This window comes from Dasypus novemcinctus, chromosome 13 (genome assembly GCF_030445035.2).
Source record: "Dasypus novemcinctus isolate mDasNov1 chromosome 13, mDasNov1.1.hap2, whole genome shotgun sequence".
In the NCBI taxonomy this organism is placed as follows: Eukaryota; Metazoa; Chordata; class Mammalia; order Cingulata; family Dasypodidae; genus Dasypus; species Dasypus novemcinctus.
Window position 1 is genome coordinate 48448460 of NC_080685.1, and position 19712 is coordinate 48468171.

Here is a 19712-nt window from a genome sequence, read left to right on the forward strand (position 1 = left end):
AGTCTTTTATCCTGGCTCAGGAATTACGGATGTGACATATGGAGATTGTAAAAACTTAATAATCCTTTTCCAAATATAAGTAATTAAGGTCCATTTTATAGTGGGAGAAAATGAGTTCTGTAAAAATCGGGAAATTGCCAATAAGAATTTCCAAAGGAAGCCTAAGGAGCTGGAGTCACTGATTACCAGTCTTTTTCCCAGGGCCAAGTGTCCTGATCTTTTCAGAATATGAAGTGTTATCAAAATATTACTATGATGTTGGGGTTAAGAACCTGCCTCCAAGAATGGAAGTCTGAGGGTTAACTTGTACAGAATTGGTATATTAGTCAGCGAAAGGGGTGCTGATGCAAAATACCAGAAATCTGTTGACTTTTATAGAAGGGTATTTAATTGGGGTAGAAGTTTACAGTTACCAGGCCATAAAATGTATGTCACTTCCCTCACCAAAGTCTGTTGCCACATGTTGACACAAGATGGTGGGCGATGTCTGTGAGGATTCAGTTTTCCTCCTCCTACCAAGGCCCAGTGATCCCAGCTTCTTCCAATCTCAGCTGAAGGCTGGGACAGGTCTTGCCTCTCTCCCAGGGCTCATTTCTCTCCAGGCTCAGCTGCTCTGCTTTCTCCACAAGGTCAGCTGTAAACTGTCAGGTGAACGGCTCATCTATCTTCCTGGGGCCTCTGCCGTGTCTAATGGAGCCTTCTTTCTTTCCTCATGTATGTGCTTCTCCATGTGTTTACTTCCTGGGCTCCAGGATCAAAACTCCAACTTTCTCCTCTGCCATGTCATTTTCTCTGTAACTTAGGCCAATCCTTAATCATTATTTAATCAAGTGAAAGTGAACCCTCTGAATCCAATCCAATCTAATATGCCCAGAGGAACAGACCAGTTCACAAACATAATCCAATATCTATTTTTGGAATTCATAAACAATATCAAACTGCTACAGTTGGTAAAAAGGATGTGTGTTAAACTTTGGAAATGATTCGAAAAGGTGAAAGCATAGCACAATGTTTGTAACTAAAGGATGATAGAATAGGAACGTAAAGAGGAGAGGCAGAAAAACTAATAAATTTCCAAAACACCACCTGGTAGAAAAAACTAAAGCAGCTTCCTGCTGGACTCACATACACAGGTTATCAGAAGGGATCTGGTGCTTGCTGACATGCACAAATAAGTTACAGTTTATGCCTGCTGACATGATGGGAATGCAGTTTATACCATTCATCCTTCAGCTGTGGAAACAACACTGGTGGTGTTTGCCCACTAACTGCAAGTCATAGGAATGCAGCTTGCAATGTCTATGCAGTAAAAGTAGAAGAAAAACAGGATATTTCCATAGTACCCACCCATTTTCACAAGCCCCTTGTCGGAGCAATAGCCAGGAGCCAGTCACCACTGGACAGCAACCCCTAATCCCCTAAAAGAATCAAATCAACCAGTAGAGCTTCCTTGCTTTATCTCAAATATGCCGATCAGTGCAGACCATGGAGTCCTGTACCATCTCCCCTCCCATAAAACAGGGGATCCCAGGGCAGAACATCACACTTCTCTCCCTTGAGAATGTCTGTGTTACACTCTAAAGACCTATTTCTGTTCTCTTGCTCTTACCCACAATAAATTCTCTGCTTTCCTAATTAATTTCTGGCTTGTCTTTGAATTCTTTCTTGCAATGAAGCCAAGAACCTAGACATCAGTTCCAATAATATAACTAGCAGTATTATTATGTGGGTATGGCAGTGGTTTAAAAGGAAAGTCCAAGGTCATGTATATTACTAAAAGCAAAGCTAAATAATGTAACATGGGACTGAATAGTACAGTAAAACTGCATGTGAAATATGAATATGGGTAAAATTGCATATATAAGGCTATTTTTCTTTGAAACTGAACAAATGTATGTTAACTCTATAAGATGTTAATATCAGAGAAAAAAACCACATTATACTAAGTGAAAGAAACCAGACAAAAAGTTCTACATATTGTATGATTCCATTTATATAAAACATAAATATAAATCAATCTATAAAGATGAAATTAGATTAGTTGTTATGTAAGTCTGGGAAAGGATAGAAGGATTGGGAGGTGACTGCTAAGGGGTATGGAGTTTCTCTTTTTGGAGTAATGAAATTATTCTAAAATTTTTTGTGGTGATAAATGCACAACATTGTGATTATACTAAAAGCCATTGATTATATACTTTGGATAGATCATATGGTATGTTATATTTCAATAAATCTACTTAAAATAAATAAATATGCAAGAATAAGATAGTGAGATTGAGATGTGAAGAATTTTTTGTTTTTGTTTATTATTATTACTGAAATAATGAAAATGCTCTAATAATGATTGAAGTGATGAATGCACAACTATGTAATTATGCCAAATACCACTGATTGAACATATCAGGTGAATTGTATGCTTTATTAGTATGTATCAATAAAATTGATTTGTTAAAAAAAAGAACGTGCCTCCATTTAGATGTGTTCACTAATACAAGGAACAAAGAGGATCCAGCAGTTTTCTCCTCTGCTGATAGTTTTCCAACCAGCAACAAATGATTCTGCAGGACAGATGAAGGAGCTCTAACAGCACATTTCATTTGGATTTCTTTTCTCTTAAATGCATCAAGTACAATTACTCTTCTAGATATGTGTTGAAATGGCATGGTAAAAGATGGTATAACAATGAATACAGCTCAAGAAGAGCCAGATAAATAGGAAGCATTTGCAGGATCTGTATCTTATCCTCAGCTCTCTTCCAAGGATTATAGTAACAATAGCTGGCACTTACTGAAGACCTATTCTGTACCAGGCACTGGGATGATTTCCATGGAGGATTTCATTTAATCTTTACAATAAGATATGGGGCATATACTATTAATATCTTCATATTACAGAAGAGGAAAGTGAGGCTCAGAGAGACTAATTGATTAATTTGTCAAGGTTACTCAGTAAATGGTGGAAATGAGATTCTAAATCAGATATGTTTGATTTCAGTTAATACCATGAAATACTGCCACTTGGAGATTCCCTGTTCTGTCTGATATCATCTACCTTACCTCTATTTTCATGATAATTTATTGAGTAAAATGAGGCAGAAAGGTATTTGTGTTAGAAAGATTCCATACTGCTAGTACAGAAAACCCAATTCAAACTGGAATTAAAAATAACAAATATATCATGTGCCCACTCTCATATGAAAACTGTGGCCTGGTAATTCCAAGTACTGATTGGCTTAGGACTATATGTTGTATACATCCATGAACCAAGAACTGTGGCAAGGGGAGTATGGATACCCTTACTGCAATCTTGGCAATCTCTGAAGCCAGGGATAAGGACAATCCAGTCAAAGCTGAATGACTGCCAGTGGAGGTGGAGTGAGAGGAAGTGGGAAAACAGAAGCCTACGGAAATTGAGGGAAGACAAATCTGAATAAACAAATGGAATCCTTATTTTCTTTCCCAACAATCCAGTGAAAGGTAACTAATACACAAATGAGCAAAGAAAATCTGTGACAAAACTTCATATCGTAAAAAAATTCCACTGATGATGTGTGAATTAGTTATTCATTGCTACATTATAATAAATTACTCCAAAATTTAGCTGCTTCATAGACAAATGTTTTTTTGTGTCATAGTTTCTGTGGGTCAATATTCTGCATGTGACTTAGCCTGCTCAGGGTCTCTCAAGAGGGTTCAGTCAAGCTGTTGGATGGAGAAGGATCTACTTCCAAGCTTACTAACATGGATGGTTGTTGCTGGGATTCTGTTCTTTCTGGCTATTTCCTCCTGAGCTGTTAAATTGAGGGTCTCAGTTACTCACTGGCGTTGGCTGGAAATCCTCCTGAATTCTCTGCCATACAAGCATCTCCAGAGGATGATTTACAACATGGCAGTTGGCTTCCCTCAGAGCAAGGAATCATGAGAGCACATGAGGAAGCCTAAAATGGAAATCACATTTTTTTAATGACCTAAGCTTGGCATTTCATCCTATCAGTTCTGCCATATTTTATTCTTTAAAGGTGAGTCAGCTTACACCCAAGGAGAAGGGATTACATAAGGGCATGAATACAGGAAGTGGGGATCATTAGAGCCCATCTTAGAAGCTGCCTACCATAATGTGTATGCTTGTGCCTGTGTGTGTGTGTATATTTGCAAGTTTGTGGGTGCGGGCTGGTGGTTGCACAGGTATGGGCTGGCAGTGTGTTGAACACTTATTCATTTTCCTGTTAGGAACATTTCAGGTTTAATGCTGTAGTCATGGTCCCTCATGGAAACAGATGGCATTCACAAATTGGGAATTTGAGGTGTTTTTAAAAAGGGACTGTTTTCAAAAGTGTGGGCATGTATTGGGAAATCACAAGGAACAGTGCACTACTTCAGGGCTTGTAATAGCCTGGCACATTCCTACCCCTAGACCTGGAGCAGTAAGGGGGAAGGAACAGTTATCAGAACCAGGAGAGGGTATATGAATGAGAAGAACCCCCGTTAGGATTATGATTTTCCACCAAGGGATATAGTCAGCCTTCCACACAGAGAGTGCCACGGGAATAAATACCCTGACCTCACTCTCCTCCAGCCTCTTGCTGGCACTGCCTATTGACTGAAGCCAACTAGAAACTGGAGGGCAAGAGGATCCGCAGATCAGTCTCCCAGGGCACACAATAGGGTGGGAAGAGTAGAGAGTAGATCTGGAGGTACCATCAGAAGATATCCAGCATAGAAGCCAAATGTACTTCAGAGTAAAATCATATCTACGATAGGCAGAGAGGGAGAAACAGGCTTGCATGATTAGGTGTTAGTAATAGGCTAGATGGAAGAGTTTGCTGACAGAGAAGAGTATTTAACATCAAAACAGGCTTTTAGATATTTACAGCTCTTAGAGATCCTTAAAAATGGGAAGCACATATCCATCTCTGTGAAATCATTTGGGTGAAGCTATACTGATGAAAGGAATGTGGGTAGCTAAGATGACTTTGAAGGATCCTTGTAACTTGAGGATTCAGTGTCCCAGGAGGAGTGATGGAAATCAGGGAACAGGATCTCCTGCAAAATATTCACAACCCTTTGAAATGGAAATTACGCTATTTCAATTTAGTAATGAAATTAAAGCAAATATATAGGGTGTTAGCTGGGTGTGTGTGCCTGTTTGAAGTGGCAACTAAAGGAGGCAAGCATGCTTTTTCCTGGCTGGAACAACACCTCACTCAGCTTTACTTAGCACCTGCTGGCTTGGAGTGGTTTCATCCAAGCTGTCGGACAGAGGATGTGCCAAGAGCCTTTCCTCCCATATCTGTTCCCCGCCCCAAACCCCATGGCAACCTGTCCTGATATAGATATAAATGACAGCCTCAAGTTTGTGAAGGAAGAGAAGGCTAATTCAAAGCAACAACCAGGCAAGCTTCCTTTCCCTGTATGAATAATTATTACCCCCCTTTTCCATGGCCCACTTGGGAGCCCATTATGCCTTTAGATCCCGCTGGCAGAAGACGGACGATGAAATCTGTCGACATAGCATGTCTTTTATCCTTCACAAATCCATTCGCCATGATTTCTTTCTGAGCTATCTCTACCTGCTGGAAAAAATTCCCCTGGGTAAGTCTGTCAGTGCTACTAGATAAGGGACAAGCAATGACTGAAGATTCTGTGTGATGTTGTTGAACTTGTGGAAGAGGAGTTAGAACAAGGGCCCTTTTCAGATAAAAAGAACCCACAGCCATACCAGTGGGCTTGAATGTTTCAATAGAATTCTTTTATGGAGAGTGCAAAAATCAAATGCTGCCTATCGAGTCAGGACTCTAGGATCTATTTTAGGACTTCTGGGTGTTCTCAGACAGAGTAATTTGCTTCTCTGTGTGTTGGTTTTCTGAGTATCAGGCTTATCAAAACTTATTTCTGGGATTTTGAAGGGCATTTTAAAATTGTCAAAAATTTAGTGTTGGGCAAATAGGTAGCTCAAAGATGAGCACATTAGTGAGGTAGTATATCAAGTGAGAATTTATAAAAAAGACTAATTAATTACCAATCAAGGTGTGCCGTGTATACATGTCCGTGTGTTTGTGTGTATGTGTATGTGTATACTTCATTCCTCTGACCTTCCTGAATCACTACAGTAGTCACAGAGCTTAAAAGGAGCAGATTTTGGGTCGTTTTTTGGTTACTTTATTAAGGAATAAACTGGAATAACTTTAGTTTTATTAATAGTTATTTCTTTCAGTTTTCAAGGAATTGGTCAAGAGGACAATAAAAGTCTTATCTGGTTTGTCTGTACTACTTTTCTCACTGTCTGTGAACATGGTTACTTCAGGGCTCTCTTAACAGCACTAAAAAGGAAATAACTTAAGATTAAAGAGTGAAATAGCCCCCTCTGATTTATATTTCTCCCTGTTAAAGCAGGAACACTGTGTATCAGCCACAGCGTGTTTTTGCACTTTACGTGGGACTAGGTTTCCAGACCTGGAAGGACCTTCATAATTCCTTACACGTTGTTCAAGAAACTAGATGCTAGTAACCTACCAAAGGTCTCTTTTCATAAATCCATTTTTGAGGGGATCTTTAATTCTAGACATATAGATACCTTCACCTCGTATTTATATAGCTTTCCTGTAAAAAATGTGCATTTCTCATCTTTATTTGGTCTTCACAGCCACACTAGGGGATAGATTGGGTAAGTAACATTGTTCTTTTCTTCCATCCTCCATAACCAATTTGTTTTTTTCAAGTTAGGGAAAGAAAAATCAAAGATAATGTGGTCAAATCTAGATAGAGGAATACCAAGGCAAGAACCCAAGATCAGGGCTCTTTTTGGTAGATCATGCTGTTATTCTTTTAGGACATATAATACATCATATCTCTATCCAAATGGAAAAATTTGGAAGGTGATGCCATTCTGGTACTCCACATATTGGTAGAGCATTGGTTTTTCTGGAGACATCCTTCAGGCCATACCTCTGTAACAGTAGTTTGTTGGTCTTGGTTGCATTAGATTGGAGAAAGGTATCAATTACAGTATCTGAGAAGACACTCACTAAAGGGCAGATGATTGACAAGTTTTAAAAATAATTGCTGCAGAGAAAAGGAACTGATCTCTGAAGGTAGCTGAAGGTGAATTAAAAAGTAATAAAACAATCTCTCCTGAAAATCAGTTGAAAATTAATTTGAGACAAATAGACGATAATTCATATTTGGCTTCAATCTTTTTTTTAAGCTACAGAGTCATTTTGGTTTGATCTTTTTCTCTTTTGTGAACTTGCTAATTGTTTGACAATGATTTCCAATCTTTAAAAAATTATTATTATTAAAAGGCAAATAGTTTGACAAATAAAATCTTCCATGGAAGTTCAATGTAAAACATAGGTAAAAGTGGATCTTTCTAACTGGGATTGGGTGTAGCATCATTTTTTTGACCTAGCTTCTCAACCTTGCCAATAACTTCTGAGGCACTTTGGTAGCATCCATAGGGTTCCATAGTCAACAGTCTGAAAACCTTTAATCTATTCTAAGCAAAATTTGGCTCCATTTCACTTAGTTGCAGTTTTCCACAAAAGGGCACTGCTTATTTTTTTTGACCCTGATGATCCAGCCCAGGTATTAGTTTTTTCCACAAAGGCACAGATCTAGACCTAGACACAATACCTCTTTGATGATAATAGTTTGGGATTATATTAGTCAGGATGGACCAGGTTATGCTGCAGTAACAAATTAATCCAAGAATCTTTGTGGCCTAACACATAAAAGTTTATTTATTTTTTATTGCTACAGCATTTTCGACATGTGTCATTGGGGAGCAGGTAGAAGTATGCCTCACATAGTACTCAGGGATCCAGGATGATAGAGGCTCCACCACCTGGAATATTGTTAGTCACCATGGCAAAGTTACAGAGGAGCTGAAAGTTTGCCTACCAGGTCTGCAATACTTTGACCCAGAAGGATATCTGTTACATTTGCTCACAGTCCATTGACCACAGTTAGTCACACAGCCCTACCTAACTGCAAGGATGATGGGAAATATGAAAGTAGCACATGCTGATTTGGTCAGTAGTAAAAGTCTCTGCCACAAAGACAAAGTATTACTTTTTAGTCATATAAACACCAGACATTTATTCTTCTGATCAATACAATTATATTCAATTTAAAGGACAGGTAGGGGATTCTATTGTATAAAGTACTATGCTGTGCCCAGGAAAAGATTGAAACACTAACGACAGCATCTCTCTTTTTGAGGATTTTATAATTTGCTAATGGATGCAGATCTATAGATAATGTTATATCATTCCTCAAAAGCTTCAATAGGGGTACACGGATGGCAGCCTACCAGTTCTGTGATTATTCATATTTCTTACAGCTTTTTCTTCTCATGGCAGAAGCCAAGGCACTTTTACTAAACTATAAGCTCCTATCTTGTCTATATTTATATATATATATATGTTCAATCAAAAACTGATGTTTTCCTAAAATGAATTAGCATATGTATTTCATCTGCCAGTATAACTTATATGTAATCAGAGGGTTTCCACCAAACCTTGATCTAACTTGCTTAACACTTGATTTTTTTCCCCAGGAGGTTATAACATATATTTAGGAATTCATTTACGTATATTATTCCTCTATTGGACTCTAGAGTCTATGAGAGTAGAGATCTTTCAATTTTGTCTTCTCTTACATCTATACATTTAGCACTTACCATAGTTCCTGATACATAGAAAAGAGCTCAAAGATATCTGTTGACTGAATTAAGTGGTCCTTTATTAATTATGAATTGAAGGCTATTGAAATTCTGGATTTGAATTTTGACACTGCTACTTACTGAAGAAGTGACCGCGGGCAAATGACTAAAGTCTCTGAGCATCATTTTCCTTAAAATTAGGGCTGAAAAAGAAAAAACAAAACTTCAGGGATGTTTGAAGGATCACATGCAGTAATATACATGAAAGCTGTAGATGCTCAATAAGTATGTTTCTTTCTTTTCTTTCTCTGAGCAAGGCCTTTTTTAAAAGTCTAAAGCATCCTTCCCTAGAAGAAGCATTGCAAAAGACACTTAATTAAATTCAATATATGAGAGTTTATGGGCTTCAGTGGTTATTATGCTTTTCAGTTTGGAAATAAAACTTAGCCAGCAGAGGTGCTCCATCCCCAGTGTCACTGAGGTGTTTTATAGTCAACTTCCTCTACTCTCAGTGATCTCAAAACTTCATAGAAATAAAAATAAAGCCCTTCTTTCGAAAAGGCAGGGTAACCCTTCCTGTAGGGTCTACACAGAGAGCTTGTTGTTTGGGGCAATTTGGGAAAGGCTGCGGTTGACCAGACTCTGATATCTTCTTCCCTTCCTTCTTCCCTCCATGGGAAGACATGTACTGAAAGCCTCCAATGGAAAGACTCACCTCTGAGGGTGAACACAGATCTTCATAAAGACAGGGAACAAGCTTATCACTGTTCTAATTGTAAAGCCTCCCAACATCCCTATTAGGTGGTGCTGCTATTTTCCCCATCTTATATCTGAGAAGTTAAGTAACTTGCCAGAGATCATGTGGCTAGTGCATGGTGGAGGTGGATTAGAACACAGGCAGTCGAATGCTATAGTCTATCTTTTTAACCATTACATCATGCTGCCTCTCCATGCGAATGACAACTTAACTAATGTGAGCAGCAATATAAATTAGACCTTGTATTCTGACTGGATAGGAATAGAAAACACAGTCCTTGTGGAAAGAATTTTCTTTGTTTTGAATAATCTACAAAATCGGCAGAACAGTGAGTAGACTCATATAATCTAGTTCAATTGGAAGCTTGGAGTGAAAGAGTTTTCCAAAAGGTGGCTCTTTATAGCAAATAGGAAGTAGAATAGGAAAACAAATCAGTATAAATCTCCAGTTTGTATGTCAGTATATATATAGACAACCTATCAGAGATGTTCACAGCAGTATCCAGGGCACGTTTCTGAGTATATAGAAGGAAGTCAATGAATATTTATTAATCATATTATTGAGCAAGAGTCTATTACTCCTGGACATTGTTAAAGGACAACATTTAACTTCATACTTAGCACAAAGATTCCATGTCGTTTAAGAGAAAGAGCAAAGGTTTTGTATTCAGATAGGCATGGGTTAGAACCTGCCTATAACAGTTCTTGTCTGTGTGAGAGTGTGCAAGTTACTAAATCTTTCTGATTCTTATATTGCTCAATCTGTAAAAGTGGTGATTATAATCCTGGTCTTATAAGTTCATTGTGAGGCTGAAAAGAAGTAATGTGAAGAGATGGTATGAAAGTGCCTTGCATAGTGCCTGACATGTAGGAGGTCCCTACTAAATGTTAGAATACTTCTCATTTACCTCTTTTTAGAAGAATCAGTCTCTGAGAAGGAAAGTGAGAACTATGGCTACCTTTTTACTATTATAGTTAAAAACCAGAGTTAATAAAAACATCTCTTATAAATACTTCCAAATGAAACTTGCCATACAACTTTTGGCATTTTTCAAAGTGATTTCATCTCAGTGACAGGCATTGCTGCACAACTCACTGTACAGCAAGAAAATTTTCAAATATTTATTGTTATCTTGGCAATGCAAATGCTGCGAGATCACTTTCCTCCTTAAAAGAATGAAGATCAGATGCTTTAACCTTATTTAGCAGATTTATTTTCAGGTGCTGGAGTTTGAGATATATGAGATATGGTTTTGGATTTAAACACATCCCAGTAGCTTTTTGACCTTGGGCAATTTAGTTAACTTTTTATGCCTTGGTTTCTGCTTGTGTAGAATGAATGTATAACATCTATCTTAAATATCCAGTTACATATAAATGCTTAGCATATGTAATGCATATATATGTGTTTGAACAATCATAGTTACTTTTTTTTGTTATTATTTGAGTATGCCTGTTAGAAGATAGCCCATAAACTATACCAATGGTATGACTTCCATGTGGTCATGTAAGCTTTTTCCTATATATAGCCTCTTAGTTTAAATTGAACTTAGGTATCACTCGAAGAATAAAAAAGCTAGACAATTCACTAGAAGGCTTAATACTATGTGTTAGACCTGATGTTAAGTGCTGGGATTATAAAGAAAATAAGATGTAGTGTTAAACCTTCCAACTTCCCTCTTTTTCTTCTTTTTTTTTTCTTTTCTTTTTTATGGTATAAATCTAGTTTAATAAATAAAGGAAACACAGGCCTGACTGCACTCTGGGAGAACATTCATTCAGAGTCTTTGCTGAGACTCCACTGCTGCTTTCTCCCAGGCAAGTCTAATGCTGCAGTCATGAAATTTGTAGCCATCTTGCCTCACTAATGCTACAGCACCAGGCTGCACCCTAACACTTCCTCTCTGCCTGCTTTCCTTCCTTTATTCTTTTTTTACCATTGGCTTTTTTTTTCTTTTTCTTTTCTTTTCTTTTAATGTTATCTTTTTTAAGAAAGATACGTGGATCACACAAAATGTTACATTAAAAAATATAACAGGTTCCCATATACCCCACTCCTACAACCCCCACTCTTCCTACATCAACAACGTCTTTCATTAGTGTGGTACATTCATTGCATTCAATGAGTACATTTTGGAGCATTGCTACGTAGCATGGATTATAGTTTAGGTTGTAGTTTACACTCTCTCCCAATCCTTTCAGTGGGTTATGACAGGATATATAATGTTTTGCATCTGTCCCTGTAATATCATTGAGGACAACTCCAAGTCCCCAAAATATCACCATATAACATGTCTTTTTCCCTCTGCCTGCCTTCAGCATCTCCTGTGGCCACTGTCTCTACATCAATGATATAATTTCTTCCATTGCTAGAGTCACAATATTTCTATAGTAAATACCAGTAAGTCCACTCTAATCTATATTTTATTTCTCCATCATGAGGACCCTGGAATGGTGATGTCCACTCCACCTCTAAATTGAGTGGGGGCTTAGATCCCACATGGCTGTTGGATGGAATTCTCTTTGTAGCTGTAGACTCTCTTGGTTTCCTGGTGTGGTGGTTGACCATCCTCACCTCCCTGTTAGCTGGCCTGGGTAAGTCCAATGAACCAGAGAATAGGTGTTGCAACCCTGCTGAGGCTCAGGGCCCTGCTGGCACATTGACAGTCCAGAGATTCAAATCTCCTGAGCATACACCAACCCCAATGCCAACCACAGGTTCAGTAAAAGTGACAGAAGAGACATGCATGGAGAGATCACATCTGAGTCCATCACACTCAGGAGCACAAATACCAAAGTAGGGCCCATTGGCAAGGCATTGAACTCCAGAGCCATCTCTCATGACCATAGGACCTGGATGTCTCTATAGACCTCAGGAGCACCCCTACTTGGGGCTGTATCTAATTTGGCTGTCTCTGAGATCCTGCTGAGATGTGCATAAGTGCAACCCTGCTGATGATCTCCTGATTCATTTTGAAGTCTCTTAGCCATATAAACTCATTTGTCTTTATCATTTTCCCCTTTCATTCAAGGTCTTTTTCTAGTTGTATCACCAGCTGGTACTTGGTAATAATCCTTTGCCACCAGGGAGGCTCATCCCTGGGAGTCATGTCTCACACTGGGGGAAAGGTAAAGCATTTACATCCTGAGTATGGCTTAGAGAGTGGCCACATTTGAGCAACATGGAGGCTTTCAGGAGGTAACTCTTAGGCACCCTGCAGCTCCAGGCCTGGTTGAAATTTCAAGCAAACAGGCTTATAAGCATAGCCATCAATATCAAGGGCCCATTACTGGAACTTCCTTCTTCACTGATCCTTGTCCTTGTACTTGGGGGGATTGTTGCTGCTTCATTGGGGAGTGTGACAGAGTTTCCAAGGATGTAAACTCAGCACTCCCTCAGTTGTCATGTGAAATTCTACCACCCTATGTCAATACCCAACAAATATCCGGACATATTATATACCATATTTGCATGCCCTGGAGAACTCTCTCCCACCCATGCATCCCCATCAATGACACCCCACATCAGTGCTCCTTCCCTGTGATAACTGAGCCCCCCTGTGATCAAAAACGTCTTAAAAAATGAAGTCTAATATATTGCCAAATTCAATTCATAGGAAAATGAAAAGGTAACGATAGGTTTAAAGATTAGAAATAGATATATGATAATTTAGAAAAGTTAAATAAAGTAAAAAATAAGTAATTTGTGGTATTAAAAAATGAAAAATATCATAAGACAACTTCTTTGATTTTTGCCTTTCATCGTTGTGATAGGTGTTGCCCTGTATGTACAGTGGCAAGACAATCTCTTCCATTTCTTCCTCAGTGTCTACATTCTATTTTTTTTTGATGTCTTCAAAAAAGTTTTAGGTCACGGGAAAGTCACATATAGAATGTAAAGAACTCTCATATATTCAACATCAGACCCTTTTCCCCATCCCCAGCAATGATCTTTTTACAAGTGGATGTTACATTTGCAACAACTGATGTACTGATATTGAAACATAGCTACTAACCATGATTCCATTATGATTCACATTATGATTTACATTTTAGACTGTACACATTTATAAATTTTCGGTGATATTTAACATGGCCTATATCAATCATTGCAGGATTATGCCAAACACTTCCTTTGCCTCCCAGTTACCCCCTCTTCCTACTATTCTATTTCTCTCTCCCCCTCCTCTTAGAATCCACAGTGACACCCAAGCTTCAGTGCTTGATGGACAAGATTCATAGATACTTGTAACAATGCTGAGGGCTTGACACACTAGTTTGTCCTTCCCCTTTGGGAGCCACCCATGCTCTTGAAAGACACTCTCCCCTCTGTTTGAGAACATTAGGCCTCCCCAGAATGGGAGCATAACACCTTCCCACTCATTGTATGGGTCTCCACCCACTGATATAACACACTATGACATGATGAGTACTCACACACTCCATAGAAGCCTGCCACAGGTGCACCCTGTGCCAGATGCCACCTGTCAAACACCTTTAAACAGTAGCCCTTCCTTATTATATTTTTAAAAGAGTTTTCTCAACATTATAGTTTCAACCACACACACAACAATCTCCTATGTTCACCTGCCCCACCCGCCAGCCCTCCCCCCAATTCTTTGGACCATTTGACCTATCCTCCTAACCCTAGTCCCCTCAAACCTGCAAAGCCCAACCTGGTAGTATTCCTATGCCCCCACCTTATCCCTTCACTGCACAACTACTTACTTCTACTTTATCATAGATTTCACCCGTGTGGGCATTGGCTTACCACTTTCCTCCCACCACCCTATTTTTTGAAAGCCTAGCTTCTAGTCCCTAGCTCTCTCAGACAGCTTGATTTGCTTAATTCATATCAGAGAGGTCATGTATTATTTGTCTGTCTTGCTTCACTCAACATAAGTCCTCAAGATTCATCCATGCTATCCTGTGTGTTAGTACTGTATTCCTTCTTCCACCTGAGTAGTATTTCATTGTATGTATATACCAATTTTGTTTATCTATTCATCTGTTGATGGACATTTGGGTTGATTCCAACTTTTGGCAAGAGTGAATAATGCCCCTATGAACATTGGTGTGCATATATCAGTTTGTGTACTTGTTTTCAGTTCTTCTGGCTATATACCCAGCAGTGGAATTGCTGGGTCATATGGCAAATCTATAGCTAGTTTTTTGAGGAACCACCAAACTGTCCTCCACAATGGCTGGACCCTTCTACATTCCCACCAGCAGTGGATGAGGGTTCCTATTCCTCCACATCCTCTCCAACACTTGTAGTCTTCTTCTTCTTTTTTTTTTTTTTAAATAGTCTAATGGGTGTAAAATGGTATTTCATTGTAGTTTTGATTTGCATTTCCCTAATAGCTAGTGATGTTGAGAATCTTTTCATGTGCATTTTGGCCATTTGTATTTCTTCTTTGGAGAAGCATCTGTTCAAATCTCTTGACCATTTTAAAAATAAGTTGTTTGTCTTTTTGTTTTCAAGATATAGGATTTCTTTATATATGGATATTAGTCTCTTATCTGATATATGGTTACCAAATATTTTCTCCCATTGGGTAGGCTGTCTTTTCACTTTCTTGATAACTCCTTTGAGGAGCAAAAGGCTTTAATTTTGAGGAGGTCCCATTTACCTATTTTTTTCATTCATTGCTCATGCTTTGGGTGTGGAGTTCATGAAGACATTTCCTATTATAGTGTCCTGTAGATACTTTCCTATATTGTTTTCCAAGGTCTTTATGGTCTTAGCTCTTATATTTAGATTTTGATCCATCTTGAGTTGATTTTTGAATAAGGTGTGAGATGGAATTCATCTCTCATTCTTTTTGAAGTGGATATCCGGTTCTCCAAACACCATTTTGTTGAAGAGGCCATTCTCTCCCAGTTGAGTGGGCTTGATGGCCTTGTTGAATATTGAATGACTGTATATTCGAGGATCTATATCAGAATTTTCAATATGGCTCCATTGGTCAGTATGTCTATATTTGTGCCAATACCATGCTGTTTTGACCACTCTAGCTTTGAAGTATGTTTTAAAGTCAGGTAGTGTGATTCCTCCAATTTCATTTTTCTTTTTCAATATGTCTTTGGCTATTTGGGGGCTCTTTCCCTTCAAAATAAATTTCATTAAAAAAATACTGTGTTGATTTGTGCATTAAATCTGTAGATCAGTTTGGGTAGGATAGACATCTTAATGATATTTAGTCTTCCTATCCATGCACAGGGAATATTCTTCCATTTATTTAAATCTTCTTTGATCTCCTTTACCAGTATTGGGTAGTTTTCTGTGTACACATCTTTTACATCTTTAGGTAAATTTATTCCTAGGTATTTGATTTTTTAATTTACCTTTTAAATGGTGTTTTTTCTTGATTTCCTCCTGAACTTGCTCATTATTGGTGTACAAAAATGCTACTGATTTTTGCACATTGATCTTATAACCTGCAGCTTTCCTGAACTCATTTATAAGTTCTAGAAGCTTTGTTGAGATTTCTCAGGCCTTTCTATGTATAGGACCATGTTGTCTGCAGATAGTGAAATTTTGACTTCTTCCTTTCTAATTTGGATGCCTTTTATATCTGTTTCTTGCCTCAGTGCTTGAGCAAGTACTTCTAACACAACGTTAAATAGGAGGGGTGATTGTAGGCGTCCTTGTCTTGTTCCTGATCTTAGAGCTAAAGATTTTAAGATTTCACCATTGTAAATGATGTTAGCTGTGGGTTTTTCATATATACCCTTAATCATGTTCAGAAAGTTTCCTTCTATTCCTATCTATTGCAGTGTTTTTTAAATCAGGAAATGTATTTTGTCAGATGTATCTATAGATATGATCATATGATTTGATTTTTTTCCTTCCATCTGTTTATGTGATGTATTACATTGATTAATTTTCTTATGTTGAAACATCCTTGCATATCAGGGATGAAACCCACTTGGTCATGATGTATAATTTATTTGATGTGTTGTTGAATATGATTAGCAAGTATTTTGTCAAGGATTTTAGCATCTAGGTTTGTTAGGGAAATTGGTCTGTAATTTTCCTTTCTTGTGGTGTCTTTGTTTGGCTATGTAGTTAGGGTAATGTTGGCATCCTAGAATGAGTTAGGCAATGTTCCTTCTATTTCAGTTTTTTGCAAGATTGGTGTTAGTTCTGTCTGGAATGTTTGGTAGAATTCACTTGTGAAGCTGTCTGGTCCAGGGCTCTTGCTTGGGAGGCTTTAAATGACTGATTCTATCTCTTTACTTGATTTGGTTTGTTGAGATCATCAATTTCTTCTTTGGTCAATGTATGCCCCCTATGTGTTTCTAGGAATTTGTCCATTTCCTTTAAATTGACCTTCTTTTTGGCATATAGTTTTTCAAAGTATCCTCTTATGATAGTCTTCAGTGGTGATATCCCCTTTCTCATTTCTTATTTTGTGTATTTACATCTTCTCTCTTTTTTTCTTTGTTAGTCTAGCAAAGGGTTTGTCAATTTTATTGATCTTCTCAAAGAACCATCTCTTTGTTTTGTTCATTTTTTCTAGTGCTTTCTTATCTTCTGTTTCATTTAGTTTTGCTCTGATCTTTGTTATTTCTTTCTTTATTCCTCCTTTGGGGTTAGTATGTTGTTTTTTTACTAATTCCTCCAAGTGTGCAGTTAGGTCCTCAATTTTGACTTTTTCTTCTTTTTTGATGTATGAATTTATGGCTGTGAATTTCCCTCTCAGTATAGCTTTTCTGTATCCCATAAGTTTTGATATGTTGTGTTGTCATTTCATTAGTTTCAAAATAGTTACTGATTTCTTTTGAGAATACCTCCTTAACCCACTGTTTGTCTGAGTGTGCTGCTTAACTTCCACATCTTTGTGCCTACTCTGGTTCTCTGGCCCTTGCAGATTTCCAGCTTCATTCCACTGTGGTCAGAGAAATTATTTTGTATGGTTTCAATCTTTCTGAATTCATTGAGCCTTTCTCTGTGGCCTAGCATGTGGTCTATCTTGGAGAATGATCCATGTGTACTTGAGAAGAATGTGTATCATATTGTATTTGGGAGTAGTGTTCTCTATATGACCATTAGGTCCAGATCTCTAATATATTATTCAAAGTTCTGTTTCTTTATTGATATTTTCTGTTGAGATATTCTGTCTAATGGTGATAATTGTGTATTAAAGTCCCCCACTGTAATTGTAGAAGCATCTATACCTCCACTTAGTTTTTCCAGTGTTTGCCTCACATATTTTGACATGCCCTGATTAGGTACATAAATATTTATGATTGTTCTTTCTTCTTGAAGGATTACCCCTTTTACTAATATGTAGTGTCCATCTTTGTCTCTTATGATAGTTTTGCACTTAAAATCGATTTTGTCCAATATTGGTATAGCTACACCTGCCCTTTTTTGGTTATTGTTTGTTGTAAGATTGTTTACCAGACATTCACTTTCAACCTCCTTGAATCCCTGGGTCTAAGGTGGGTTTCTTGTAGACAACATATAGATGGGTAATATTTCCTTTTCCATTCTGCCATCTGTGTCTCTTGTCAGGTGAGTTTAATCCATTGACATTCAGTGTTATCACTCTCAATGAATTATTTACATTAGCCACATTTTCTTTGGATTTGTGTATATCATACATTGTTTTTATTTCTCTTTTTGTCTTTTTAGTTGTTTCTTACACTCTCCTCCAAATCTGTCTTTCCAGTTTTTTTCTTTCCTCTTGTAGAACTCCCTTTAGTATTTCTTGAAGGGCAGGTTTCTCAATGGCATACTCTCTTACTTTTTGGTTATCCGTGAATATTTTGAACTCTCTATCATTTTTGAATGACAGCTTTGCTGGATAGATTATTCTTAGTTGGGAAATTTTTTTCTTTTAGTACCTTGACTATGTTAATCATTGCCTTCTTGTCTCCATGGTTTCAGATGAGAAATCAGCACTTAATCTTATTGAGCTTCCCTTGTATGTGATGGTTCTCTTTTCTCTTGCTGCTTTCCATATTTTCTCCTTGTCTTCAGCATCAAATAATTTGACAAGCATATATCTTGGGGCAGGACTGTTGGGATTTATACTGTTTGGGGTGCATTTTGCTTCCTGGAAATGTACATCCATCTCTCTCAATAAGTTTGGGAAGTTTTTAGCCATTATTTCCTCCAACACCCCTTCTGTCCCCTTTACCTTCTCTTCTCCTTCTGGGATGCCTATAACACATATGTTTGTGCATTTTGCATTGTCATTCAAATCCCTAAGTCCCTGCTGCATTTTTTCTATCTTTTTATCTATCAATTCTACTATCTGTTTTATTTCAGATGTACTGTTTTCCACATCACTATTTTTTTCCTCTGCCTCTTCAAATCTGCTGCTATTTGCTGAGGTTGTATTTTTGATTTCTTGGATTGTGCCATTCATCACCATTATATCCATTATCTTTTTGTGTATGTTTACAATTTTCAGTATGCTCTGCATACATTTTCTTAATCTCCTTAATCTCTTCCTTCATGTCATGAAGTTGGTCCATGATATTTGTTTGGAGAGCTTTGATTAGTTGTTTGATGTTCTGCCCTTCTTCCTGGTTTTTAGTTTGTCCGTTGGATTGGGCCATGTCTTCCTGACTATTGGTATGGTTTGTAATTTTTTGATGCTGTCTGGTCATCATTTTCTCTTGATGGGTTTGTTCAGTTGATTAGCTTCTCTGTCTAGCCTCAGGTTTTATTTAGATTTTTTTTTGTGTGTGTGTTTTCTTTTTGACACTTAGTTCTTCTCATTCTATTTCCTTGTTGTTGTATAAGTTCCCTTGAAGGAAAAAAGATTAGGGCCAGACAAAGCAAAAGAGGTAAGGAAAGAAAAAGTATAAGAGGATTGATAGTAAAAGTTAGCAGAAGAACCATATAAGACCCAGAAGAATGAATATTAAACTTTTATAAGCAGTGTAGAGTTATAGGAATAAAAAAATGGAGTACCTACAACGAAATGTGAAACTGAATATGGAGAAGAATATAGTATGAATTAAAAGGTCAATGTGATTAGGAGAGAGGGAAAGAGAAAAGAAAGGACAATAACATAAAGAGTTAATAAAAGACAGAAAATAGATTAGAAGTGTTAGAAAAAGCCAGAAAAATTGGGGGCTACACAAAGAGAGGTGGAATGTAAGAGCAACAGCAGAAGGTGGAAGATAGAAAGATATAAGAAGGAAAAGAGATAGCATTGGTAGCCCAAATCAGTATACACAGGAAAGAGGAAATCGAGGATGAGGAAGTGTAGCAAACAAGAAACAAGACAGCATCTCCTAATAGAAAAATATAAAGGAAAAAAAAAAAAAAG

General features: G+C 37.6%; 1 protein-coding gene across 3 annotated transcripts in view; it reads left to right on the forward strand.

Annotated features, from left to right (window-relative positions):
* The first annotated feature begins 5355 nt into the window (after positions 1-5355).
* The window catches only part of NTMT2 (N-terminal Xaa-Pro-Lys N-methyltransferase 2), a 35251-nt gene continuing 20894 nt past the window's right edge, over positions 5356-19712 (forward strand). For all 3 annotated transcript variants that reach the window (XM_071207570.1, XM_071207569.1, XM_004464150.2), the window contains exon 1: positions 5356-5591. Coding sequence is in view for 1 of the 3 variants with exons in the window: in XM_004464150.2 (XP_004464207.1) it covers positions 5438-5591 (154 nt within the window). In the remaining 2 variants the exon portion in view is untranslated. The remainder of the gene's footprint in view (positions 5592-19712) is intronic.